Source organism: Dioscorea cayenensis, unplaced genomic scaffold (assembly GCF_009730915.1).
Source record: "Dioscorea cayenensis subsp. rotundata cultivar TDr96_F1 unplaced genomic scaffold, TDr96_F1_v2_PseudoChromosome.rev07_lg8_w22 25.fasta BLBR01001033.1, whole genome shotgun sequence".
In the NCBI taxonomy this organism is placed as follows: Eukaryota; Viridiplantae; Streptophyta; class Magnoliopsida; order Dioscoreales; family Dioscoreaceae; genus Dioscorea; species Dioscorea cayenensis.
In genome coordinates this window covers 1-22381 of record NW_024087424.1, presented here as the reverse complement: position 1 = coordinate 22381, position 22381 = coordinate 1, and the positions used below count along the sequence as shown (strand labels likewise).

The window sequence follows — 22381 nt, the reverse complement described above, 5'->3', positions numbered from 1 at the left end:
GTTCAAAATAGTCGAACACAATTGAGTTTTAGTATCACTTAAAAAAAAAAATTAAATTTAGCAAGTTAAATTTCAAAACTATCTAATTTTAAATATTATCTTGAAAATAAATCAGCATAATTTTATATTTGGAAAGATTAATGTTTACATTTTGATTGTATATAACTGTTCCTTAAATAACTTTCCTGATTTCTTTGAAATCTTCTATAATTAATAGGTGAATCTACATGTAAATGTAATTCAAAGACAACAATATTAGTTTGCATATCTCAATATTATCTCTTTTTTTTTTGGAAATCTTTTTAATTTACGGATGGATCAACACCAGATCTTCTTTAACATAAATAATGCAAAAATATACAAAGACATTGGGAAGATGTAGAAATCTAATTTTATAATCCAATTATCCATTGGATATGAGCTATAGATGAAAGGGAGATTTATTTTATTTTATTTTTTTTTTTTAGGTTCAATCAACATCCACAAATTTTTTTTTAAAATTTTATAAGATGGAGTTAGTAAGAGAAATGTAGACTATATACATTTGGGTGATGTATGAACTAAATTTTATTTCAAGTTGCTGCTAGCTCAATTTGAATGATGTATGAATCGAATTTTATTTCAAATTACTGATAGCTCAATAAACAAGGTATTTGTTTTTCATTTCGGGTAGATGTTTAAATTTCACTCAAACGCATAATGAGTAAGAGTTCACTGTACATAAACTTTGAGCGGTGGGGGCCGGGCTTGCAGTCTAATCCTAGTTATTATTACATTATCTCCAACAATATTGCCTGCAAGTGATGCATGGAATGACATAGGACTAGTTTGGAGTTATCATATAAAGTCAGAACATTGACGACCAAATTTATAATTTTTTTTAATGCAAAAATATCAACGGCTTGATTCACGCCTTGCAATTCACAATCAAGAAAATTAGCTAATTTTATAAATGCAAGTGATCAAATAAGAATAAAAGCAGGGACAATTGAACTGAAATTTGGTAATATGACATTGATTCAGCTGCAATGTTCATAAGAATCTCAAAATAAATGCCATTTGTGATTGAGCATTTCAATCAAATCTTTCCATACATTACACGTTTGAAAGAAAAATTATAGAAAGATATGGAGTAAAAAATAGTTCTAATGTATCAAAATTCGATCATTCTGAACCTCCGATATATTTTGCTTGTTGTATCACTTTGTGCATGGTTTACAAGCTGATAATGACCGTCACTATAAAAGTCGGCTAAGGGACTTGATAAGCAGTTTCAGATTGTTCCTTGTAGCTTCATCGGCTGTGAAATCTGAGATATCCGAGCTAATATTCTGAAAATACATAAGATAATGTTCAGCTAAGAATTTGTCAAGCCCCGTATAAAGTTGTCGTAAAGGGAGAATAAGCAACTTGCCTGGATGTTCTTCAATGTGAAAATCAGGGTGGCGAGAGAATGCTTGAACAAGTCCATATTTTCTGGAGTCAAAATTGAAGACTGCGTCTTTCTGCAAAAACCAGGAAAAACATAGCAAGGACACATAAAAACTACACATCGACTCTCATTGAAAATTTAAGTAAGGTTGTAGAATCCACAGCTACTTCAACTTCTTTTTTCCATTAATTACTATTTGAGCATTGCTCACATTTAGTTATCATTTCACCAGTCACGCAGAAAGCAACCTTTTAAGCCAAAAATAATTAGTACCACAGATATCTTCAGATATCAGATTTACCTCAGCTCCCCAGTTGCTTCAGCCAGGCTTTTGGTTAAAGTTTCAACATCTTTTAGCAGAGCACCATCACTAACCTCAGCAAGCAAAGGTTGAATATCTTCAGCCATGGCCTCAATCTGTGACATCACATCCAATACTTTTTATGCATTTGAGAAATCATTAGTCACCCATAAATTTTGACTACATGCTTTACAAATACCGGTACAAATTTTACAATGCAATGATGGGACAATAATCATGATAAAAGTTTTCTTTTCAGGTAGTAGCAACACCAAGTTAAAGTCAAATTACTTGAAATCAAAGAACAGACTCTTTGCCCAATGCTCATCCCTATCAATGATATGTAAAGTAAATATCTTTTTTTTTCTCATAATAATGTCAGTGGAGTTTACAAGAGGATCTTATGCACCTTTGCAAGGAGTGGTTTTGCTTCTAGTACAACAGATGCAACTTGTTCAGCAAGTTTATAACTTCTGATGACGCCAATTTCTTCCATTTCTCGCCCAAGCCGGGTTAATATCCCAACCAATGCATCCAAGCTAACACCCTGCTGTCCTCGTATCCTCTCCCTGTCACAAACAATCAGCCCTTCTGTCCCACAGTCGGCATCAAGAGGACCAGCACTAGGCCTTGGAAGAGGTTCTCGGGGAGTAATATCAATTAATGTCTCCATGAGAAGGCCAGACTGATTGACTTCAACTAATGAGTTGCGAGGAATGATAATTTTATCATCTTCAACCTGCCAAAGCATAAGGGTTTCACTGCTCCAATCCTACTTATAAAACCCAAGCGACTAAAATGACACTGATAATTCCTATTCAGGTCTAAGGATATGCATGAATTTCAAGCAAAAACTATAACATAAAAAATACCACAGATCAACCAATCAATTTTTGTACCTTAACATCCATCTTCAATGTACATCTTTTTACAATTTCAGAATGAAATTCATGCTAAACAGAGATGGTCTTTTCTTTACATCACCATGATAAGAAATTCAACATATTGTGGCCGCATATTCACTAATTAAAACTTCTACATTCTCCACTAGAGGTACAATACCCGTAGTTCAACATTGATAAGAAAAAAGTATGTGCAAACTATTATAAATTGACATGAAATGAAAGCAATGAATCTTGCACAATATTTGGAACAAAAAATGCATGATATCGAAAAGATATAGGAAGCCATGCCTAGAATGAATGCAAATATATTGTCCTAAATAATTAAATCTTACTAAATCTATAAAAGCAAGGAAAAAGCATCAGAATATTCAGTATAGAATCATGGAAAAAGCATCAGAATGTTCAGTACTTTAAGAAATCATCCACTTGAATCAGTACATACATACCTAAGTTGTCTATTATCAGCCATGATTCATTCATGCAAATACATAACCAAGAAATCTAACCAGAAAAAGCTCCAACATTTACAGAATTAGAGAAAGTCATTCACCTCAACAACAGCATCAATGCTTTTCAAGGATGAATTCACACGAACTACGTTCCCAACAGTGACTCCTCTTATCCTGACCGGCGTTCCCAAGCAAATCCCAGCCGCCTGTGAGAACTCAAACACCGCCTGGTACTTCCTGAACTGTGACTTGAAGTAGTACCCCTCAACCACACAATCATCAGCGCAAAAAGCGCTATTCCAGAGACCATGAACAACCCCACACCGCCCTCCCAAACACTCCTTCGCCCGAACCCAAAATCGCCGAGCGGTTGCACAGTCTGCTTCCACAGTTTCTGGGGAATATCGAGAACGACACTGAGAGGGTTCTTCCCCTCATCCGAATTCGATGATGAATTCTCATTGGGAGTTCCCGACCACGCCTTCACTCGAACAAACCCTCGCGATGGCTTGGAATGGAGCAAAGGAACGAGATTTCGACCATTCACGGAAGTGGCAAGCAATGGGGATTTCCAAGCAACGGCGCCATGGATCCATGGACTTCCGACCATCTCCACCGCAAGGATTTCGCCGGCGATCGGAGCCGAGCTAGTGATTCAGCGAAGAAGTTCGTAGGAATCCATGAAAGCGACAAGGGATTGAGAGAACCTCAAAAGATTAGCTTTTGAATTTCAATGAAATTGGTGGAGTTTTCTATTTTTTTTATTTATTTAAATTTTCTATTTTGCGGTATTTTCAAAGTTCGCTGTGTCGATTTTACGCACGTGCTTTTCATGTGATTCTCTTTATGGGCTTATTGTTTTACCTGGTTTAATTCAATTGAGTTCGAGCCCGAGCGCATTTGGGTTGCTTCCTTAGCTTATGAGATTCATTGTTAGTCCCTGACCAAATGTTTTTTCCGTTTAAGGGCTAATTAAATATTTTGATATAATTCAGGGACTAATTGGGTATTTTAGACAAATTTGGGTCTATATAATGCGTTGTTCGATGTCAAAAGTTCCTCCTTTATATCTCTTTGCTTCTTCTTCGTTAGTTTCGTTTCTTGATTTGAAACCCTAGTTTCCTCTTCGTCGACGATCTCCATCAGCGAAGATGCCGGCGACGGCGGGGAGGGTGCGCATGCCGGCGAACAACCGCGTGCACAGTAGCGCGGCGCTGCAGACGCATGGGATCTGGCAGAGCGCGATCGGATACGATCCCTATGCGCCGTCAAAGGACAAGGACGCCGCGAAGGGTCCTGATGATCAGGCGGCCACCGGAGACGCTGAGAACGCCTATGCTAGCTTCCAGGGCCTCCTCGCTCTCGCCCGTATCACCGGATCCTCCTCTAATGAGACCCGTGGCGCCTGCAAGAGGTGTGGGCGGGTCGGGCATCTCACCTTCCAGTGCCGCAACTTTCTCAGCGTCAAGGACGACAAGGAGAAGGATGGGGATGTCTCTGCTTCTATCCAGACCGCCAACGCTGTGTTTGAGAAGATTAAGAAAGCTTCTAAGAAGGATGGTGCCGAGAGCGGGCCTGAAGAGGATGAGGATGATGAATCGGAGGAGAGCGAGTCATCTGATTCCGATGTGGATCCGGAGATAGAAAAGATCATTGCTGCTCGATTCGGGAAAAAGGTGAAGAAGAAGACAACTGAGGAGGATTCTGTGAGAAGGGGAAGATCCAAGAAGAGGTCGAACCGTGGGGATGATGATAGTGAAATTGAGGAGGAGGAGAGGAGGAGAGAAAAGAGAAAGAAGAGGCATATGACTTCAGATGATGATGAGGATGATCGGAAGCGGAGGCACAGGAAGAGTAGGAAAGATAGGAAGAAGAGGAGCCATAAGAAGAACGAAGACTCTGATGAATCTGATGAGGAATCAGATAGGCGGCGTCGCCACCGATGTAAGAGAAGGAATAGGAGGAGGGATGCATCTGCAAGTGAGTCTGATAGTGATGATGAACCGGCAGGTGATCGGAAGCGGTCTCATAGATCAGAGCGACGAAGGGGGAGGAGAGCTGCTTCGGATAGTAGTTATGAGAGTGATAGTTCAGATAAAGAGGATTCAAGGGTTAGGAAGGAGAAGGGCCGAATTGACAAGAAGAGCAAAGATCACAGGAGGGTATGATCTATTCGGCAAGGTGATTGGTAACTATGTTCTGTTACTCAAACAAGTTCTTTCCTTTCAAGTTGTCAGGTTTACTTTGTTTGTGTATCATCTTTGGTCTTAGTGATCCTTTTCTATGTCATCTCATGAATGTGTAATTCATAGTAAAAGTCATTAATTGTGGTGAATCCTATTTTACTGAACCATTTGCTTATTGTGTTGTCTGTAAGGGAACTATAAGGATTATCTATCTACTATCATGTTATGCTTGTGCTCCTATTTTTCACATGATATTCTGTGGAACTAGAAGGTTGATGTATGTTGTTTAGGCTTAGATTTACGTCAATATGAATGCTTTCTTCTTTATTATTTTGGCTTGTTCTTGAGTTGTGTCTTTCATTGTTAATCTATATGGTGTTTGTTGCAAATAAGAATCTTCAATAATTGTTATTGCTGGGTTTACAAAAGATCAAAGGATTCTTATTGTGTGTTGTCTGTATTGGAACTAAAGCATTCTGTCTCTAGTGTCATGTGAGAATTGCTGGTCAGGGCTTGATTTACATTATATGAATGCTTTTTGCTTGTTCCCAAGTTGAGTTTTTCTTGCATTGTTGTCTTCATGTTAAATCTATGTAGTATTTGTTGTGAATAAGAATCATCAATGATTACTAGTGTTGGGCTTGTATGGTAAGATCACATTCTTTGAAACCATATGGTAAGTTTTGCAGTTACTTCTATTAAGTTGTTGACTCTTATTGATACAAATAATGGCTACTCTTAGGTTTTAGTTTGCAGTAGTTAGGTTTTCCAATTTTTGTGCCAAATTATGAGCATTAGAGTTGCCTATAGAGGATTCTAGTATTTCATTTATGCGTTCATTCATTTAACTGCATCTCATTATCGTCTAAGCACTCAGGTCAACAAAGATGTTTAATAGAATAAACATCAGTCATATAAATAATGACTTGCAAAACCTGACTGAAAAGGTCTGGTTGTTATTTCTGATATAGATTGTTAGGCCTTTTGAAGAGCATTTTGATGTTAGGAGAACTCTACACTCCATGAATCTTCTTTTCCCATAGAAGTTCGCAATACATTATCCATTTTCTTTCATTTAGATAGAGCTCACACATTTATATTCAAGGATAGGCCTTTTTCACTATATTTTGAGGTTTTGAAGAAACCATATATTTTGTTAGTGTTATGATGTGAGTGACTATCTTAATTTTATGTGTAGGATTATTTGTACTAATTGGAAGTGTCAAATATGTTTCAAAAGCGAAAAAGAGTATCATTTGTCAACTTAAACTTGATAAATCTATTGCTGAAAAGCTTAGTTCTATTATGATGACATCCATATATGCTCTTCAACAATGATTTTTGTAAGTAATCATGGTTCAACAATCAAATACTTTGTATGACCTTTTCACCTTTATATGCAACTTATTATTATTTTTTTTTCACATAGGTGAATTTTTGTATTCACAAGTAAAAATCATGACTTGAAGGAATGAGTTTTTGATGGTTTAGGTGGCCTGGTAGTATACTTTGAATTTGGAGAGTGGTTTTGTGAGACAACATTATTTGTCAACCCATGCCACCATGCACAAGTCTTTGGCAACTTTTGCTTGACAGCACCAGGTACTTGAATTGGTAATGGATTTGTGTATAATAACTCACACTGTGAGTGAGTAGTTTTGTCATTCACGGTTGCCCAAAGGAACCATATAAAACTTAAATTTTGTTTGGTGAGTTACAATTCAGCAGCGAAAGCCAAATTTTATGCTCTACAAAGGCATTCCAATCTTTTAAGGTGGAAATGTTATATGCAGGTTGACATTTGACAATAATAGTGTGACTAGATTGTGTTCATACCTAAACCATGTTAAGTGGCTTTTGAATTCACATTTCACAGCAAAGTTTAGAACTTGAAGACGCCATGCAAAAGGAGCTCTGGATTGTAAGTCTTTGTGCCAATATGCCCTATCAATGTATCAGTATTAGAGTCCGCTGCTTTTGTTAAAGCCCATACAGAACAAAGAAAAACACAATTTCTATTCAAAATTCAGGATTATTTCCCCTTGTCATGTAAACTCATCAGCAGGGCATTCTGTAATTCTTACCCAGACCCGAAATAAATAAAAAAAAAAACTGAAACCTGACTCTTGAATAATTGATCTCGAGCACGGGCAAAGAAGAGCACTTGTGCGACACCGTACAATGAAGAACATATACAATGTTGAGACCCCGAACAACACCCAAGTGGTTTTTTTTTCCCCTCAAGAAATGGCTTATGATGTGAGTCTTCAAGTACAAAAATCATGAGACTTATGTTGAAGGCTGACAAAGATCAATTGCACAGTACCAAACAAAGGGCTCTCTAACAGTTGGCTGGGCTGTGTATGAATGCCAAACCTCACCTGCAACTGAGAAGAAATAATAGTCTTAATTCTTGAATCCATAACATGAATAACTGCATAAAAGATGGTAAAAGAATGTCAAACAAACAAAATTTTCCAAAATCAACAATAACCATATTCAGGTTGTCTCAAGATTATGACATGTATGATCCTGAAAATAATTGGAAGTCATGTAGAAATGCTATTTGTCAAGTTCGTTTTGTTCATTTTGTCAAGATTATGACATCTGTGATCCTGAAATGCTAGCATCATTCAGTGCAATATTGAACAGAAAACTAGGTGTTAGAAGAAACCCAGTTACCTCTTGCTCATCGCTTGACCCATTGGAAGCTCTTTCTTGCCTTAGCTTTCCCAGGTTTTTTCCTCTCTACCACTCGGGGATCCCTTCTCAAATACCCAGCTGGAAAGAATAAAACAACGCATTTCACTGATGAATATTGACAAGTTTAAATTATAAGCTGACCAAAACTTCAGATAGGTTGGTGAAAAAGGCAGATGAGTTGTAAAAGATTGGTGACAATGAATCTAAATGTGAAAAACCAGAAAAAGGATACTGTTAAATAAAGGATGGACACTAACTAAATCATAAGCTGTGATGTCTCAAGAGGCCAAAACATCTGTGTTAGACAGTAGACAAACTATCTTAAACAACGGAATGGTTGTAGGTATGTTTAGACGGTACTGGTGATCTGCACCACACGCTTATCAAAGAACAATAGACAATATGCTCAATGGATTTACCTGCTTTTAGGTATGGGCGAAGCCCAGGTTCCCAGTTTTGCAAGGCCCTGCTAATTCCCAAACGAATAGCTCCCACCTGACCTGCAATATAAATCTCATCTTTATATCCATAAAAGGAAGAAGCTCATTTCTTATTGTCTTTGTGAAAAAAAGGAAATAATACATCCTTCAAAACTATAAAAACTGCCAAGTATGAGCTAAAGCCATGAACAAGTAAAATCAAATATATAGTTGATCCACTCATTCCCCATCACTGAATTTTCTAGCTAATGGACCACAAAACATCAAAAAGTTATTGGAATAATCAGCAACTTGTTATCTTTACCTGAGACACCACCACCTTTTACAGTACAGTTGACATCCCAGAGACCCAAAGTTTTAGTCTCTGTAAAAGGACGGAGGAGTTCTGCTCGATGATCTAGAATTGGGAAATATACATCAAACTGTTTGTCATTCACAATGAACGTCCCATCACCAGGTTGAATCCAGACCCTGGCTATGCTGCATTTCCTTCTTCCTGTTCCGTATGCCCTTCCTTTTTCGTCGACTTCTCTAACACGTGCTTTTGCAATTTCCTCCTGTTTCTTGCGCTCTATTTCAGCCCTGGAAGATGTAGCATTCATTCTTGCTATAGCTTTATCTTCTATTTCACTAAGAGGAGGCAATCCCTTGACTCCTCTAACATCCTTTAGAAGAATCAAGCTATCAATCATATCCTCTGTTATCCCAGAGGCTGAAATCAGATCTCCAAATGCCCGATTTGGTCCTGCACTTCAGAGGTTGGAAAATAATTGAGCACATGAATGAACTTCTAATTTTAGCATACTCCGTGAAGATTATATACAGTTATTCATGAAACTAGATAAACTACAAGTAGAAATCATAGAAGTTTGAGTTTCTCCTAGACTATCAAAATATAACAATGAAAACTTTGCTTGCCAAAATCTAGCTTCAACAAACTAAAAAATTCCACTTACAGGAACATATTCCATTCATCAATATGCAGAAGATCCCATGGAACCAAGTAACAAATATTGTCATTAAGTTATCCACAATCACTGATGTAATTGTACAATTAGCAGCATTCCACCATCAGTATGGGTGATGAATGGAAGCGGTCAAGCCTTGGGGAGATTTATACCACAAACTGTGAAAACTTAAATATGGACAGGCAAAATGATGCCCAAAAAAGTTAAAAAAATATACAGGCATGATGTGAATTCATTATCTTAATGAATCATCAGAAATGAGTGTCTTCAAAAATGTTTTATCAAAGTCCAATAGGTGGTGTACTATAAATCTCTACTGATCCTTTCAATGACTCATTATGACAGGTTTTATGTGCGCCAACCGATTCTTTGCATGCCTGGGTACGCCTTGTACACTGAAAATTATAATCAACCCGTGTTTCATCCATCCACCCTATCGATCAATCTACCTAATATTCACAGTAAATAATATTTTTCCTTGCCTTAAGGAACTCTATAACATGATGCATTACAAGAAAAGAGATGAGGTTCTTGAGGGAGATCACATCGCCATACCCTCCCAACTAGCCTAATATAAACTGTGAAGAACACTCAAATTCACCTATAAATTCAGGAGAATTAAGAACCAATTTTAATACTATGAACATCAAAATGCCGCAAGATTGCACTTATTATCCCAGTGTTACTGGGATTTATTTGACTTATATTTGAGCTTCAATATAAACTTTATGATCCCTCTCAACATCCCAAATCAACAAAAACTCCATACTATTGCATGCAATTTCTAACAAATTTTCACTAACGAGCAAGACAAGGACCATGATCTACATTTCTCATCAGTAACCAAGCAAAATAACAACAGGAGAAAATGAGTCACCTTTGAGAGTAGTAGTGAGTTCTTGCTCCCGTTCCGCAAGCTTCCTCCGCTCCTCCTCCTCCTTCTCCTTCTCCATGTCATCAACCTCCGCATTCCCGATTCCGTCAATCCCTTCCGTCTCTCCTAAATTGAAAACATCACCTCCCTTCTCACCATCTTCGCCAAAACTCCACGGGCGGTAACCCTCCGCCGTCTTCCACTCACCATCCCCGCTTTCCACTTCCTCCTTCGCCACGAACTCCTTATCGATCTCTGAGAAAATATCCCCTTTCATTCCAGAACCACTCTCCTTCAACCACTCATCACCACCTTTCAGCTCCAATTCACCGGCGGCCGCTGGCGGCTCCGATCTGGTGGTATCATCGGCACCATCTGTGATCCCGGACAGCCCAGCCTCCTCCTTGCCGAAGATGGAATCCGTAACATCGGATTCCAGAGTGAACTTCCAATCACCATCATCTCCGCCATTGGTGGAGAAAGCCCTCAAGGATCGGAACAAGAGGGTGGCGGAGAGAGCAGGAGAAGGGGGTGGAAGTGGAACCCGAGAGGTGGGAAGCCGCAACGGCGATGAGAGAAGGGCTTGATTGGAGGAGATTAGGGTTAGGGTTTGAAGGCTTAGATGGCGATGGCGAGCGACAAGGCGGGAGAGCATTTTGGTGGGAGAACGACGACGGAAAGAGTAGTGATCCGGTGCTTGTTTTTAGGGTTTTTGGGGCTTAAGGATCACTCAACTTGGGCCTTGGATCAGGCCCAATAAAGAACAAGGCCTCGGCCCAGTGGTAGCAGTCTAGATATTCGCATTCTTTTCATTTTCTAAATATTTATACTACAAATAGTAAAAATAAATAATTTATGTAACTTTAATTTAATTTCAAGATTGGGAAGTAATTCCAATTTGAGATTCTAAATTTTGATTTTTTTTTTTTAATTATTTAAATTACAGATGGATGGAGGGACGGCTGTGTATTGATGCTTTCATTCAATTTAATTTCTTCATGTTTACCATATCTCATGATTTTAACATTGATTTCTGTTTTATTGTTTTGTAAATACAAAGTCTAGAGTTCATACTCTTCCCTTTCATATTATAAACATGTAAAGAAACAAGAGAAAAAAAGAGTTCAGAATGGGAAGTCTCATATAATATACATATTATCTCCTTCAAGTTTGAAGGATGGTTTACTCTGTCCCTTACCAAGTTACTAGCTCAAAAGAAAACATAAAACAGAATAAATACATCAGGGACATTTTCATAAAAGCTGATTAATCAAGTTGATAGATTTTCGATCACCGAAGCTCAAAGAGAAACACCTGCGTCGCAAATAAACATATATTACTAGATGCTTGGTTTAAGAACAGATCGGAAATGTACATAATTGACTGAATCAAGATGCTGATTGTCATGCAATTCAATCGAGTTTATTTTTTCTGCCAATTCAACAAACCAAAAACTTAACAATCACATCACCAGGACAAATGCAGCTGATCTTCAAGAGAATGCAATTCCAGTAACTGATGAAAGCACTGATGATATCTTCATTTCAATGTATTGATACACTCAAATAAGCAATTAATATAAAACATTAAAAAAGAGAAAAGGAATGACAATACAAGCAAAGTATGAGAAAAGAGATCTGTGGACAAACCTGAGTGAATGCTGTACATCATTGCCTATGAATCTATACAGTATTCCACCTATCCACTGTAACCAAGTTCTTTCTATAGTGACAAGGATGCCAATTTATCTTGCATTGTATTTTATCATGTGCAAACAAAGAGGATTTGTGAGCTTTCAACATATGAGAAAAGATGACTTGAAAAAAAAGTAGGTCAAGACTCAAGAACACAGCAGAATCACTAATCAGCAACCAAAAGACCAATAGCTGCTTGGTGAAGTATTTCAGAAGTATGATCAAAACTATGAGAAGCCACCTGTCAAGTTAGATGAGATGCAAGAAGAATCTGATATCACAAAATGCATGTTCCAGAAATCCACTCAAATTCAATTAACTATCAGGTTTTTGGACTGTTTAACAGTTTTAAGCTCATCTGTACTGAATGATGCAGGAATATTATATTATATTTTATTTTATTAATGTTACAGACAGCTTTTCGACTTTACTAGATTACTATCCGATGATACAATGCAATTATGCAAATACACTTCACTGTTTTTATCTTGATATCAACTAGCCCCTTTTGGTTGAGGGCCTTACGGGAAACATGTCTCCTAAAGCCCCTTAAGAAAGCAAACACACATACATACCATCATAAGCCCCCGGGATCTCTTGCAACAATTCATATATCTCATACTTGGCCATGTTAGAGTATGTTGAATTTGAATTGACATTTGAGATGCATAATACTTTACAAATGTATACTGCAACTTTAAAATGCTTACCATATAAGCAAGTGCTTTGTAGCGATCCTCATTTAAATACAGGGGCTCTCCCCGGGCCATATCAAGGTCCTGCAACCAAATAATCAATAAAGCAATCATTCGCAAACAAGACCTAGAAGGAAATTTTATACACAGTTTGTTGCCACAAAAAATAAACAAATAAATAAGAAAATATAACCTAAAAAAAATTAACCATCTTTTCTTCAAGAGACATCAAGGCAAGACTCCCATGAAGACAGGAAAGAAGAGAAGCATCTTTCCAGTTAATATGAACAAGAAAAAATAGTTTTCAATTAGCAGTCTCATTGTTTGGAAGCATAATGTATCAGATTAGCATATAATACTTTTAATATACCAAACCAGCAAACATTGATGTTGATGACTAATGAGGTTAATGTAATCCATTTCCAAGGTCATGCAACGCTAGGCATCTGTTCAACATCTAGAAACCAAACTAGACTGGCCAATCAGGCCAGGTTAAACTGGGAATCATTCTCAGGTCCTGTTTGGTTCAGAACAATTAACTGGAAGATAGGAAATTGGTTAGGCTTTCATTAATCTGGCAATTAAATATGGTTACTCAATAGGCAGGTCTAAAAAAAAGTATAATAGAAGGGGATTCTTTTTTATGGAATTGAAAGATAAGCATATTACAGAAAGAACAAATTAAATATAAAAAGCCGCAATACCTAAGGACATCAAATAAAAAATCTCTAGATGTATAAAAAGCTAACATCTGGAGATATATAATAAGTTCTCAAGAGCAAATGCCCTGCGGTCCTCAACTAAATAGCGCTATAAGATAAACATAAGGTCATAGCTAGACTAGCTTTCGAGGGGAAGCAAAACAAAATAATTTGGAATTATGAAGATCATGGCTACAACATCTTTCTCAAGAACATCAAAGTTGGAAGCAACCTGGTTGTGAGACAAGAAAAGGTCCGGCATAAGGAAGAAGATTTGAGCCCAGAAAGAAGGTTTGTAAACAGTGGAAATGGCTACCTAGAGTTTCAAAAATCTGATTTATACAGAAATAAAGAGGTTGGGAGCAAAAAAGAGATAGCCGTTGTTCATGGGTTGATATTGCTCACTGGAATTCCTCCAGCCATCTGAACATTTGAATAAGATCCTGGATGTATAGAGTTTAAATTTCTCATCCTTCTTCTTCTAATTTCATTATGATTAAGAGAAAGGAGAAAAAACACATAGGATGCAGTCAGAGGTTTGGCAAATTCATTCAGTAAAACACCAGGTTGGCTAAATTGAAGAACTTAAAATGCACACTGATAACTGAACTAGTTGTTACCTCTTCTCCATAGGCATCCAAATATGGAGATGGCCAAAAGGCCAGACGCACAGATCTCTGTAATAATATTGTAGTCTTCTGCACATGTAAATTAAGTCAAGCAGCTATCGTCAATAAGAGATTTAATTTAAAAGAAAAAAGTAAATAAATAAATAAATCATATTAGATCTACAGGACAAGTGAATACAGAATAAATACCCTGACCAACAGAAATACACCAATACCAGCACCACAGGTCATTGCATGCTCTAAGCATCTGTTCTCTCTGAATAAGAAAAAACCATGAAACAAGAGGGAATATCCCATATAAACAAATGCAGCAGTCATAACTGGTAACTAAAATATACAATGGGTAAAAAATAGAAATGGACTTTTCACCTGCAACAATATTTCCAGCTTGGAGAACATAATTTGCCACACAGCAAGCATAGTGCAGGCTCATCTGGAATAGATTTGCAATGACAACACTGTAGCTTTACATAACTGCAAGGCCATTATCTTACAATGGTTAACTAATGAACTGAACCGAGCTAACAACATACACACAAAAATAGCAAAATTTATGCAGACACACCTCTGCAGAAGATCTTCATAAATCCGAGGTAATTGCATCAACTTAAATGGAATTGCAGGTGAGCAATAATAAAAATGCTCATATTTGCAAACTTTGAACTTCCCACAAAAATGTTGACACCACTTTTTAGCCAAGATGCGAACAAATTCATCTTGAAGAATCACTTCCAATGTGCAAATTTGGAACATATTCTCTAATTCCCTTAGACTGGTTAGTTCAATTGCAAGGTAGGAATTTTCAATGACAGAAGTGTTATCCATGCTAGAAATCTGTCCTTTCCCAGTATAAGAACTGTTGCATGAAGGAGCTAAGTTGGAAGATTGGATTAATTGCCAAAGCAATGCACACCTTCGTAGATATGGAAGGGTTAACCTACGAATCATATCTTTTGGATACAGAGAAGAATCTATACAGTCTGAAAAGAAATACTTCAGTGCAAGTTCCGATCTTCCAATGACCTCGCAAACATCATTAAGAATCCAATCACCAAAGCAAGATACATCAAAGTAGCAGTTGCTATAGCATGTAATCGTGCCTGGGAGAAATCAAAACAATAAAATAAGCTTATGCATACATGTTAAAATAATCTCTCAGAAAACTGAAGACTGATAAACAAATAATGGTTCTGGCTCAATTAAAATATCACATTCCATATAGAGAATAATGTTGCTCAGTACCTGAATGACAGAAACCACATAGAAAAGATGAACAAGAGCCATGAAGAACTCAGTTGATGATAAACATGCAGAGTGGAAAGGGCTAAAAGAACCATCATCAGTGAAGCAAAAGGGTCATAAGCAAGGATAGGATCAACAGCCTGCTTCCAGAATTGTGTGTCAGGAAAGGTTTCTCCATGGTTGGTTTGTTCTGGGAGGGAAGCATGTGAACCTGCCAAGACCACATCAAATCAAACTTTGATGACCAACTCTATTCAAGGACATTGTTATACCACCAAATAAAATAAGCCTGCAGAAGCTGATCAAGTTCCATTGTATTATTTTCAGGTTTCAAACTACTCTTTGCTACACAAAGCAATATCATGATGGAAAACTGAATTTTTCCTTTCAGTTCACATCAAGTGCACATCAGTTCAAAGTCAAACAGAGGGTATTATGAGCCTAGAAAGCTAGAATCATATCACTGACATGACCACTTAAAGTGAGCAATACAATTTATATATTCACACACACACACACACACACACACACACACACAAAGCCCAAAATTAGAAACTTGCAAACTAAATTTTGAAAAGTTTGGGTGCCTTTGTTAGTACCAAGTAACGAGTTATTTTGCATTATATTTACCAAAAGAATGTGTCTACGTTTCACTCTTTGGATGTGTGCACTTTGCCCTCTCGCAATCCAAAGCAACTTACTTGACCAGCCACGAAGTTTGTGTTTTATAAATACAATGCCAAAAATTTCATATGGCATTGTTGCATGAGGCATCATTGATTGCTATGCATTCTCAAAATGTTGGCCGACTTTTAATGTCGATCCACCATGTGTTTGTGAACACTGACAATACAAAGCGCGTAGGAGGATGTTAGGAGGGAGAAGTCTGCGATGTTGGAGCTCATGCTTTTTGAGAAGAACTCCCTCACGATGTCAATACATACACACACAGACAAAGAAACATTTTACACTTACAATACGGAAAGGTGCAAAAACTAGCGGCGACATAAAGTGATGCACAAAGATTGTGTATTTTAAACGCAAAGGCATTGTAATACACAAAAATACTAATAATACGAGGAGGAAAGTAAAAGAGTAATGCATAGTAAAGGTTTTGTAATACCGCGGGACACACACAAAAGAAAAATAATCCAGCACTAGTCGTTTAGGTGGTGTATTCACGATTGGATTAAAGGACTGCGAGGTTTCCATCTGTGGGCCGCTCACTTCTTGAATGGTGATTTTATCCTCAATGGTCCGCAATTTTCACAATCGGCTCTACTCGCGCTGTGATCTCCTATCATTGTAAGTAAGAAACTCCCAACCTTTCTCTCCTTTCCCTTCCTTGAGTGGTGCCATTGCAAAGATAGAGGATCTTCTAGTCAGAGTTACTGGCATATGCTTGTTCATTTTGTGAGAGTACTTTCTTCTTGCATGCAAGTAGGAATTTTGTTCCTAGTTTGCTGATTTCATCTTGAAACCTTAGAATTAGCCCTTCATGTTTCTAGGGCATGTCCCCAAGCAATTGTGCTGAACAAATTTTGTTTTCTCTTCTAATGAGTTGTACCTAAGTGATATATTTATGATCTTTGACCGTGGTTTTATGGATTTAACGGGTTCTCAAAGGATAAGATTTTACATGATGCTTGTAGTTGATTTAATGAGGATGTGGTTAGTGAAATACAATCTTTCTCACATGAGAGAGAGGAGGAATTATTGAGTTTCGGTTTCTATATATGAAGTAGGTGTCAAGTTTTCATTTTTGATAATGAGTAGAAATCCCTCAAATTTTAAAAGTCTTGAATCTACGAATTTGGAGGAAATTAAAATAAGAAACTTGTAAAGTTTGAAGTTGGTTGTTATGTCGTGAAAATTTCGATTGTGTATGCATGTATGGTTTATAGAGATATAATTTTGTTGAAAAGTAAATTTTCCCGAGTGAGAATTTTCTGTCACGAGGAATCTAAAGGTTGATGGATATGACGATCATGGAGATTAAATTGGGTGGGTGAAAAATATAAAGTTGTTTTCTTGATTAAATTATCTTATTGTCGAGTGAAATATCAATTATTTTTAGAGTTATATATTGTGAGAGATATGTACATGTTTGGATAGAGAATATATTTTGAATTATAAGTCTCTGAGAAATAATTGAGTAGATTCAAAATGAATGCTACAAATTGAGTGAGTAGCCATAAATAATGTAATTTAGGATATGTCATAGTCTTATATAGTCGAGAGTTTCTCATAATTTTAAAATTTTAGCAGAAGTTATGAGGATTTAGTACTCAATAGTCACATGATAGAAATTGTTCGTATGTGCCCTTTATAGTGGATAATTGCTATTGTACCCTAGCTTAAGAATAAATATTTGGGGAGTGTAGAGAAATAACTTTTTACCTGCGTTTTGCTCTTTGAAATCTCATTTCTACAATACCATTTGCTTATTAGCCTCTTAACCTTTGTAGCACACCTAGTCTCTTGAGGGAATTCCTTTTTCTTTTTACATTCCCCTAAAGTGTGTAAAATAGATAGAATTAAGTATTTTAGCAAATTCTAATCCTTGTGTTGAGGGGATATGCCCTTGGAATTTACTTCTAGATCTTATGGTATTTTGAGGAAGTGCGATTCAATGTGGGATTTGGAGTTTTGGGCTTTAATCATGTAAGTAACACCACATATATATGTATATATATTCTAATTACCGAACAATTGTGAATTTATTCTTTTATTTAATTAAATTCCTTTTAAAAGGTTGCTTATATAATAATAAAATCTTTTGTTGGGTTTTAATTCATTTCCTACAATTATATATTTATTAAAATTTTGATTTATTTCTCTTTCTCAGAAACATTATAATTCCATGACTTGATTATGTTGTTAACCTTTGATATCTTACCATTTTGGTTAATTGTTTTCAATATAAGCTGGATTATTTTGCTATAAAAGAAATAGAATCCATCTACGTGTATTAGATATTTTGTGCATGTCAATTATTGCGCAAATTCGCCTATTTGATGTATTACTGTTTGATTTTTGGATAACAAAAGTTATCAAAATATAAATCGTTAGTCTCCAGTGACTAATACCTAACTATCCTTTGGGGGTTAAATAGCGACCATGTGCTCGGCAGCTGAACCTCACGACTCTAGTAAGAAAGCCCATAGTTTCGTATCATTCCTTACTGAGAAGAATAGTGGCCTTTAGTAATCGCTCAAGTCACCAAAAGGGTAAATAAATGAGCTTTGAAAATCTAACTTGGGTCAGAGTCAAAATAAATGATCTTTGATATTTTTAGTTTCAACCTTAGTGATTGGGGAGACTGTATGTTATTAAATTGTATTTTTCTTGAACCAGTTTGATTTTATAACTATATTTCTAATAAATACTTGTGAGTATGCGATATGATTTGTTTTGTTTATGAATTGTTGAAATTTCCACATGATCCCAATATTTTCTTGGAGTTGCTACTTGGTACATCAAGCGCCATAATACGATTTTAAATCATATCGTGTGGTATAATAACAAAAGCGAGGAAGTAAATAAGTGGCGGTTTGTCCACTGGTCTGCTTGGAATTAATTTTGTCTACTGTGTTGTAAACTTTGAGATTTGTATTTTTGCAATGCCTTATGTTCTAGATTTTGAATCTTGGAAATTTATAGTTATATTAGAATGAATCGCTGTGTCTTGAGATGAGGTTTTGAGGTGCTTACAGCCATATTGTGCTACCACACTATGGAGTACAGAAGCCCAATTATCGGTAGCACTAGGTGTGGCCGAGCCGAGGAGTTCTGGAGTGTGGCACGAGAAATAATGGAGAGATAGACCTGCTACGATCCGAATGGTGGAAATTGTTCAACCAATGCTGAGCTCCTTGAAGGCATTTTAATGACAATTCGGATAACTTGACCAAAGAATTCATGTGTTGCGAGACCTGAGTTTGTTTAAAATCAATCAAGGACACATAGTAATGTACCGGGATTCACCAATCCACAAATAGCATAACAAGCGAGGACCCATATTGTGCACTATAAAGAAGTTAGTTATGGGAAATCGCACATATAGGACCATCCATATAAAGAATTTGGCTCAAGGGAGGGACCTAGATCTTCCAAAGGGAGTTGTTCCAACCCATTTCGATGGGACTCATACGTTAGTCGACACAAAGAAGGAATAGAAGGAAGGGGACATTTTGCTATGTTTTTGGTACTCGAGTTCCGGACAATAGGGAAGAGAGTCATTTGGATCAATAATGCCTTAAGATAAAAGCTGGAGCATTCAAATGAAGCCAAGGGCGGTATGAGCTTCTTGAATCCCAAAGTTGTGTCATTCACTTCGTCGAGAAAGGTTTGGTTTTTAACTAAGGAGTGAGAATTTTCAAAATATCATCAATCATTGACAAAAGTAGAAACTTCGAATTTGGAGTTTATAGAGAAGTCTAAACAATTAGCTTGAATAGACAGAGTCTTTGAGAGTACTATATTTGAACATCGAAATTTCAACCCAAATGAGAATTCACTTTACAATTACTTGATAATTGCATGCACGTTTAGACAATAGCTTGTTAGCAACTTGAGATGACATAAGACCCATAGATTTGTCCATCCTATGGCACTAGACTAGGCTGCAGAGTGAATGTTCTACAATTTGCCCACTGGCCCCAAAAGAAAATTCAGGAGCTACTTTTGAGATGAGCATAGCATCTAAGACACCTTTGATAGAATATGCTCTGAGGATCTCATTCTACTATAAGCGATTAAAGAGGAGGACATAGAGGAGGTTGGAGTCGAGAAATACCTATTACTATGTGGAAGTTAGAAGAATATTTCCTCAAGCTTCTTTCGTTGCATGGAGCATCTCCAGTTCATAGCGTATGGAAGCCAGTTATTTGGACTAGTCTGTGCATATAGATGGATGTAACTCCACTTTTGAGGTATAAATTTAGTATTTTGATTAGTTTGCATTAGTAAATTAGAAGAATATTCTTGGTATTGTACTCATAAATAATTTCAAGCACTTGTGATAACTTGTAGGTATTTGCATGAATTAAAGAATAACATGAAGAATAAAGTTATTATTGAAGGATCTGACTTACGATGCCTACCTTGTTGAAGAAATATCATCATTTGTGCACACTACTTGGTCACATATTCACACCAAGACATTGAAAGTGACATAGAATTATTGATGAGTATTAACTTTGACATGCAAGAATATCCGATTCTTTCAATTGTTAAACCATCTGGTGACATTTGGGTCCCAAGAGAAATTCTTTGTTAAAAAAAATGGAATACACCAAAACAATATCCAGTCATGTTCTTGAAAATAGAAATCTATATGCTTTTGAGATGGGTCATTTAAATTCTTATAAACTAAGGTTATCCGACTATTTGTTGGATATGGAGGCTAATAAATGCCCAAACCAAATACCCCAAACTAGGGGCGTATAGTGGTATTTTTTGCTTGTTGGATCTTCTTCAGGAGAAATATTATTTAACAGTGATCTCCATGAATAGGTCTTTTCTCCATTAGATTTCCTTATAAAATCACTACAAGCATACAGCCTCAAAGAATGAAATCATTTCTTCTGCCTTTGTGACTTCCTTTTTTCCCTCTCACAATTCAATCCACTTAAATCGTATTATTTCATTCTTCATCTTCATGTGTTTTCCGCTTTTAGATCAAGGCAAAAAAAAAAAAAAACTTGGTGAGTGGCACTTATGAGCATCATTCACGAACATGCTAGGTGAAGAGTTTCTTTTGCGGCCGTGGGTTAATTAATATCCTAACAATGAGTGAGATTCCGATCATTGCAGAAGGGCCCTAATTCGATTAACTAGAACAGTGACATTCTTGGCGTCTAATCCCATCTTTGAATTCATTCTAACTTCATTTCTAATTTTTAGGTATAATACCGAATTGGTACCTCTACTTTTTCTTTTCCTTTTGATCATATATCGGGAAATGTTACATGGTTCCTCTACTCTTGAAAATGGGCCCGAGCTTAGTCCTCACAGTAGCGAAATGGGTCAGCTGGTCCTGCATGATATTGCAAAAGACTAAGTTAACCCATTTTCAAAGAAACCTATGGACTAGTACAGGAACATTCTTTACATAGAGACCAAAGGGAAGAGAAAAAGTAGAATACAATTAGGGTATTGTACCTAATTTTACTTGAAGTTTTATTTGGTTTGTTTGCATGCTAATTGTTAGTGTCTATATTTGGTCCTTTGAAGTTTATTCAATCATGTATTTGTCATATTTATGTTTGGTCTTGTATATTTGGTGTAGTTGTATTTGTGTTTGTAGATATAAGGGTCACAAGACTTAATAACCAGGCATATACAATCAACACTTATTCTTAATACCTGTGACCTCGATATATACATGCTTAGACTAATCAGAGCCTTATTCTCTACGTATGACTAAAGATTTACTTCAGCGACTATTAATGAAGGAAAACTATGAACACACTACTTATCAGTAGCCAAATTGAATTCTTTAGTTTGAGCTATTTAATACATATATTGACATTTTTAGCAGTGCTCAGCCGGGTAGCTAATTGAATCCACTTTGAAATACTTATGTTGAAATCTATGTAAAAATGGATCGCTTGAAACATCTTGATGGTGCTGAAATTTATTTACTTGTAGGTTTGAATGCAAAATAGCTTTAGTGGATAGACAGTCTTTGGTTTCTACACTCACCTGGTGAAAGCAAGGATTGAAAAAACAAAAGTAAGTATTGATTGGGGTGAGCAAAAAAATCAGTTAGATTATCCCGTCCAAATGTCGATTTTTTGGCCTAAGATTTTACCCCAGGTGCCGATCCAGAAAAGGGTGGGGAATTTTAGATCCCAGGCCCACCCCAGATACAAGCCGGGTTGGATCAAAGGTGGGAGAGTAAAAATCGGGTTAATACGAATTCGATCGGTTTTCAATTTTATTATATTATATACATATATATATATAATTTTAAATTTAATATTTATAATTCAAAAGTGAAATGAAAAAAAATCAAATCCCTCATCCTCCTTACTTCAAAAAGTTATATACTTAACACATTATTGATTTAAATTTTATAAAGCTAAAAATAAAATATCGAGATACCTAATCAAATAACTTGAGTTATGTACTCATATAGTTTAATGACACATGCTTC

The 22381-nt window shown here is 36.5% G+C and overlaps 4 protein-coding genes across 4 annotated transcripts; 1 reads left to right on the top strand and 3 right to left on the bottom strand.

The window, feature by feature from the left end:
* Positions 1-988: 988 nt before the first annotated feature.
* On the bottom strand, positions 989-3801 carry LOC120255502 (protein TRIGALACTOSYLDIACYLGLYCEROL 2, chloroplastic-like). Its single transcript, XM_039263317.1, is given in 6 exon segments — positions 989-1331; positions 1415-1505; positions 1734-1849; positions 2143-2472; positions 3189-3346; positions 3349-3801. Coding segments are annotated over 6 exon segments (1137 nt in total). The 5' UTR covers positions 3698-3801; the 3' UTR covers positions 989-1238.
* Positions 3802-4155: 354 nt separating this feature from the next.
* LOC120255505 (CAX-interacting protein 4) lies at positions 4156-5600 on the top strand. The gene has a single exon (XM_039263323.1). It carries the CDS (start codon positions 4239-4241, stop codon positions 5253-5255), a length of 1017 nt encoding a protein of 338 aa, XP_039119257.1. The 5' UTR covers positions 4156-4238; the 3' UTR covers positions 5256-5600.
* Positions 5601-7141: 1541 nt separating this feature from the next.
* Positions 7142-10946, bottom strand: LOC120255506 (30S ribosomal protein S9, mitochondrial). The gene is made up of 5 exons (XM_039263324.1): positions 10262-10946; positions 8721-9161; positions 8396-8476; positions 7956-8054; positions 7142-7660 (listed from the first exon to the last, which is right to left on the bottom strand). The coding sequence occupies exons 1-4, from the start codon at positions 10911-10913 to the stop codon at positions 7963-7965; spliced, it is 1266 nt and encodes a 421-aa protein (XP_039119258.1). The 5' UTR covers positions 10914-10946; the 3' UTR covers positions 7142-7660; positions 7956-7962.
* A 340-nt stretch (positions 10947-11286) lies between these two features.
* On the bottom strand, positions 11287-15978 carry LOC120255503 (E3 ubiquitin-protein ligase PRT6-like). Its single transcript, XM_039263318.1, has 11 exons — positions 15921-15978; positions 15312-15430; positions 15189-15219; positions 14543-15077; positions 14347-14451; positions 14167-14233; positions 13969-14046; positions 12663-12731; positions 11908-12193; positions 11730-11785; positions 11287-11572 (listed from the first exon to the last, which is right to left on the bottom strand). Exons 1-9 carry the CDS (start codon positions 15976-15978, stop codon positions 12119-12121), a joined length of 1137 nt encoding a protein of 378 aa, XP_039119252.1. The 3' UTR covers positions 11287-11572; positions 11730-11785; positions 11908-12118.
* Positions 15979-22381: the final 6403 nt, after the last annotated feature.

Bases quoted from the DNA above. Each gene is read 5' to 3' on its own strand.
- LOC120255505 (XM_039263323.1), top strand. From the start codon at position 4,239: ATGCCGGCGACGGCGGGGAGGGTGCGCATGCCGGCGAACAACCGCGTG.
- LOC120255506 (XM_039263324.1), bottom strand. From the start codon at position 10,913: ATGCTCTCCCGCCTTGTCGCTCGCCATCGCCATCTAAGCCTTCAAACC. The intron at 8,477-8,720 runs GTAAAGATAACA...TTTATATTGCAG, and splicing joins AAAAGGTGGTGGTGTCTCAG to GTCAGGTGGGAGCTATTCGT. The intron at 8,055-8,395 runs GTAAATCCATTG...TATTCTTTCCAG, and splicing joins TCGCCCATACCTAAAAGCAG to CTGGGTATTTGAGAAGGGAT.
- LOC120255503 (XM_039263318.1), bottom strand. From the start codon at position 15,978: ATGCCATATGAAATTTTTGGCATTGTATTTATAAAACACAAACTTCGT. The intron at 15,431-15,920 runs GTAAGTTGCTTT...TGGTCTTGGCAG, and splicing joins CAAACTTCGTGGCTGGTCAA to GTTCACATGCTTCCCTCCCA. The intron at 14,047-14,166 runs GTATTTATTCTG...TTACATGTGCAG, and splicing joins GTGTATTTCTGTTGGTCAGG to AAGACTACAATATTATTACA.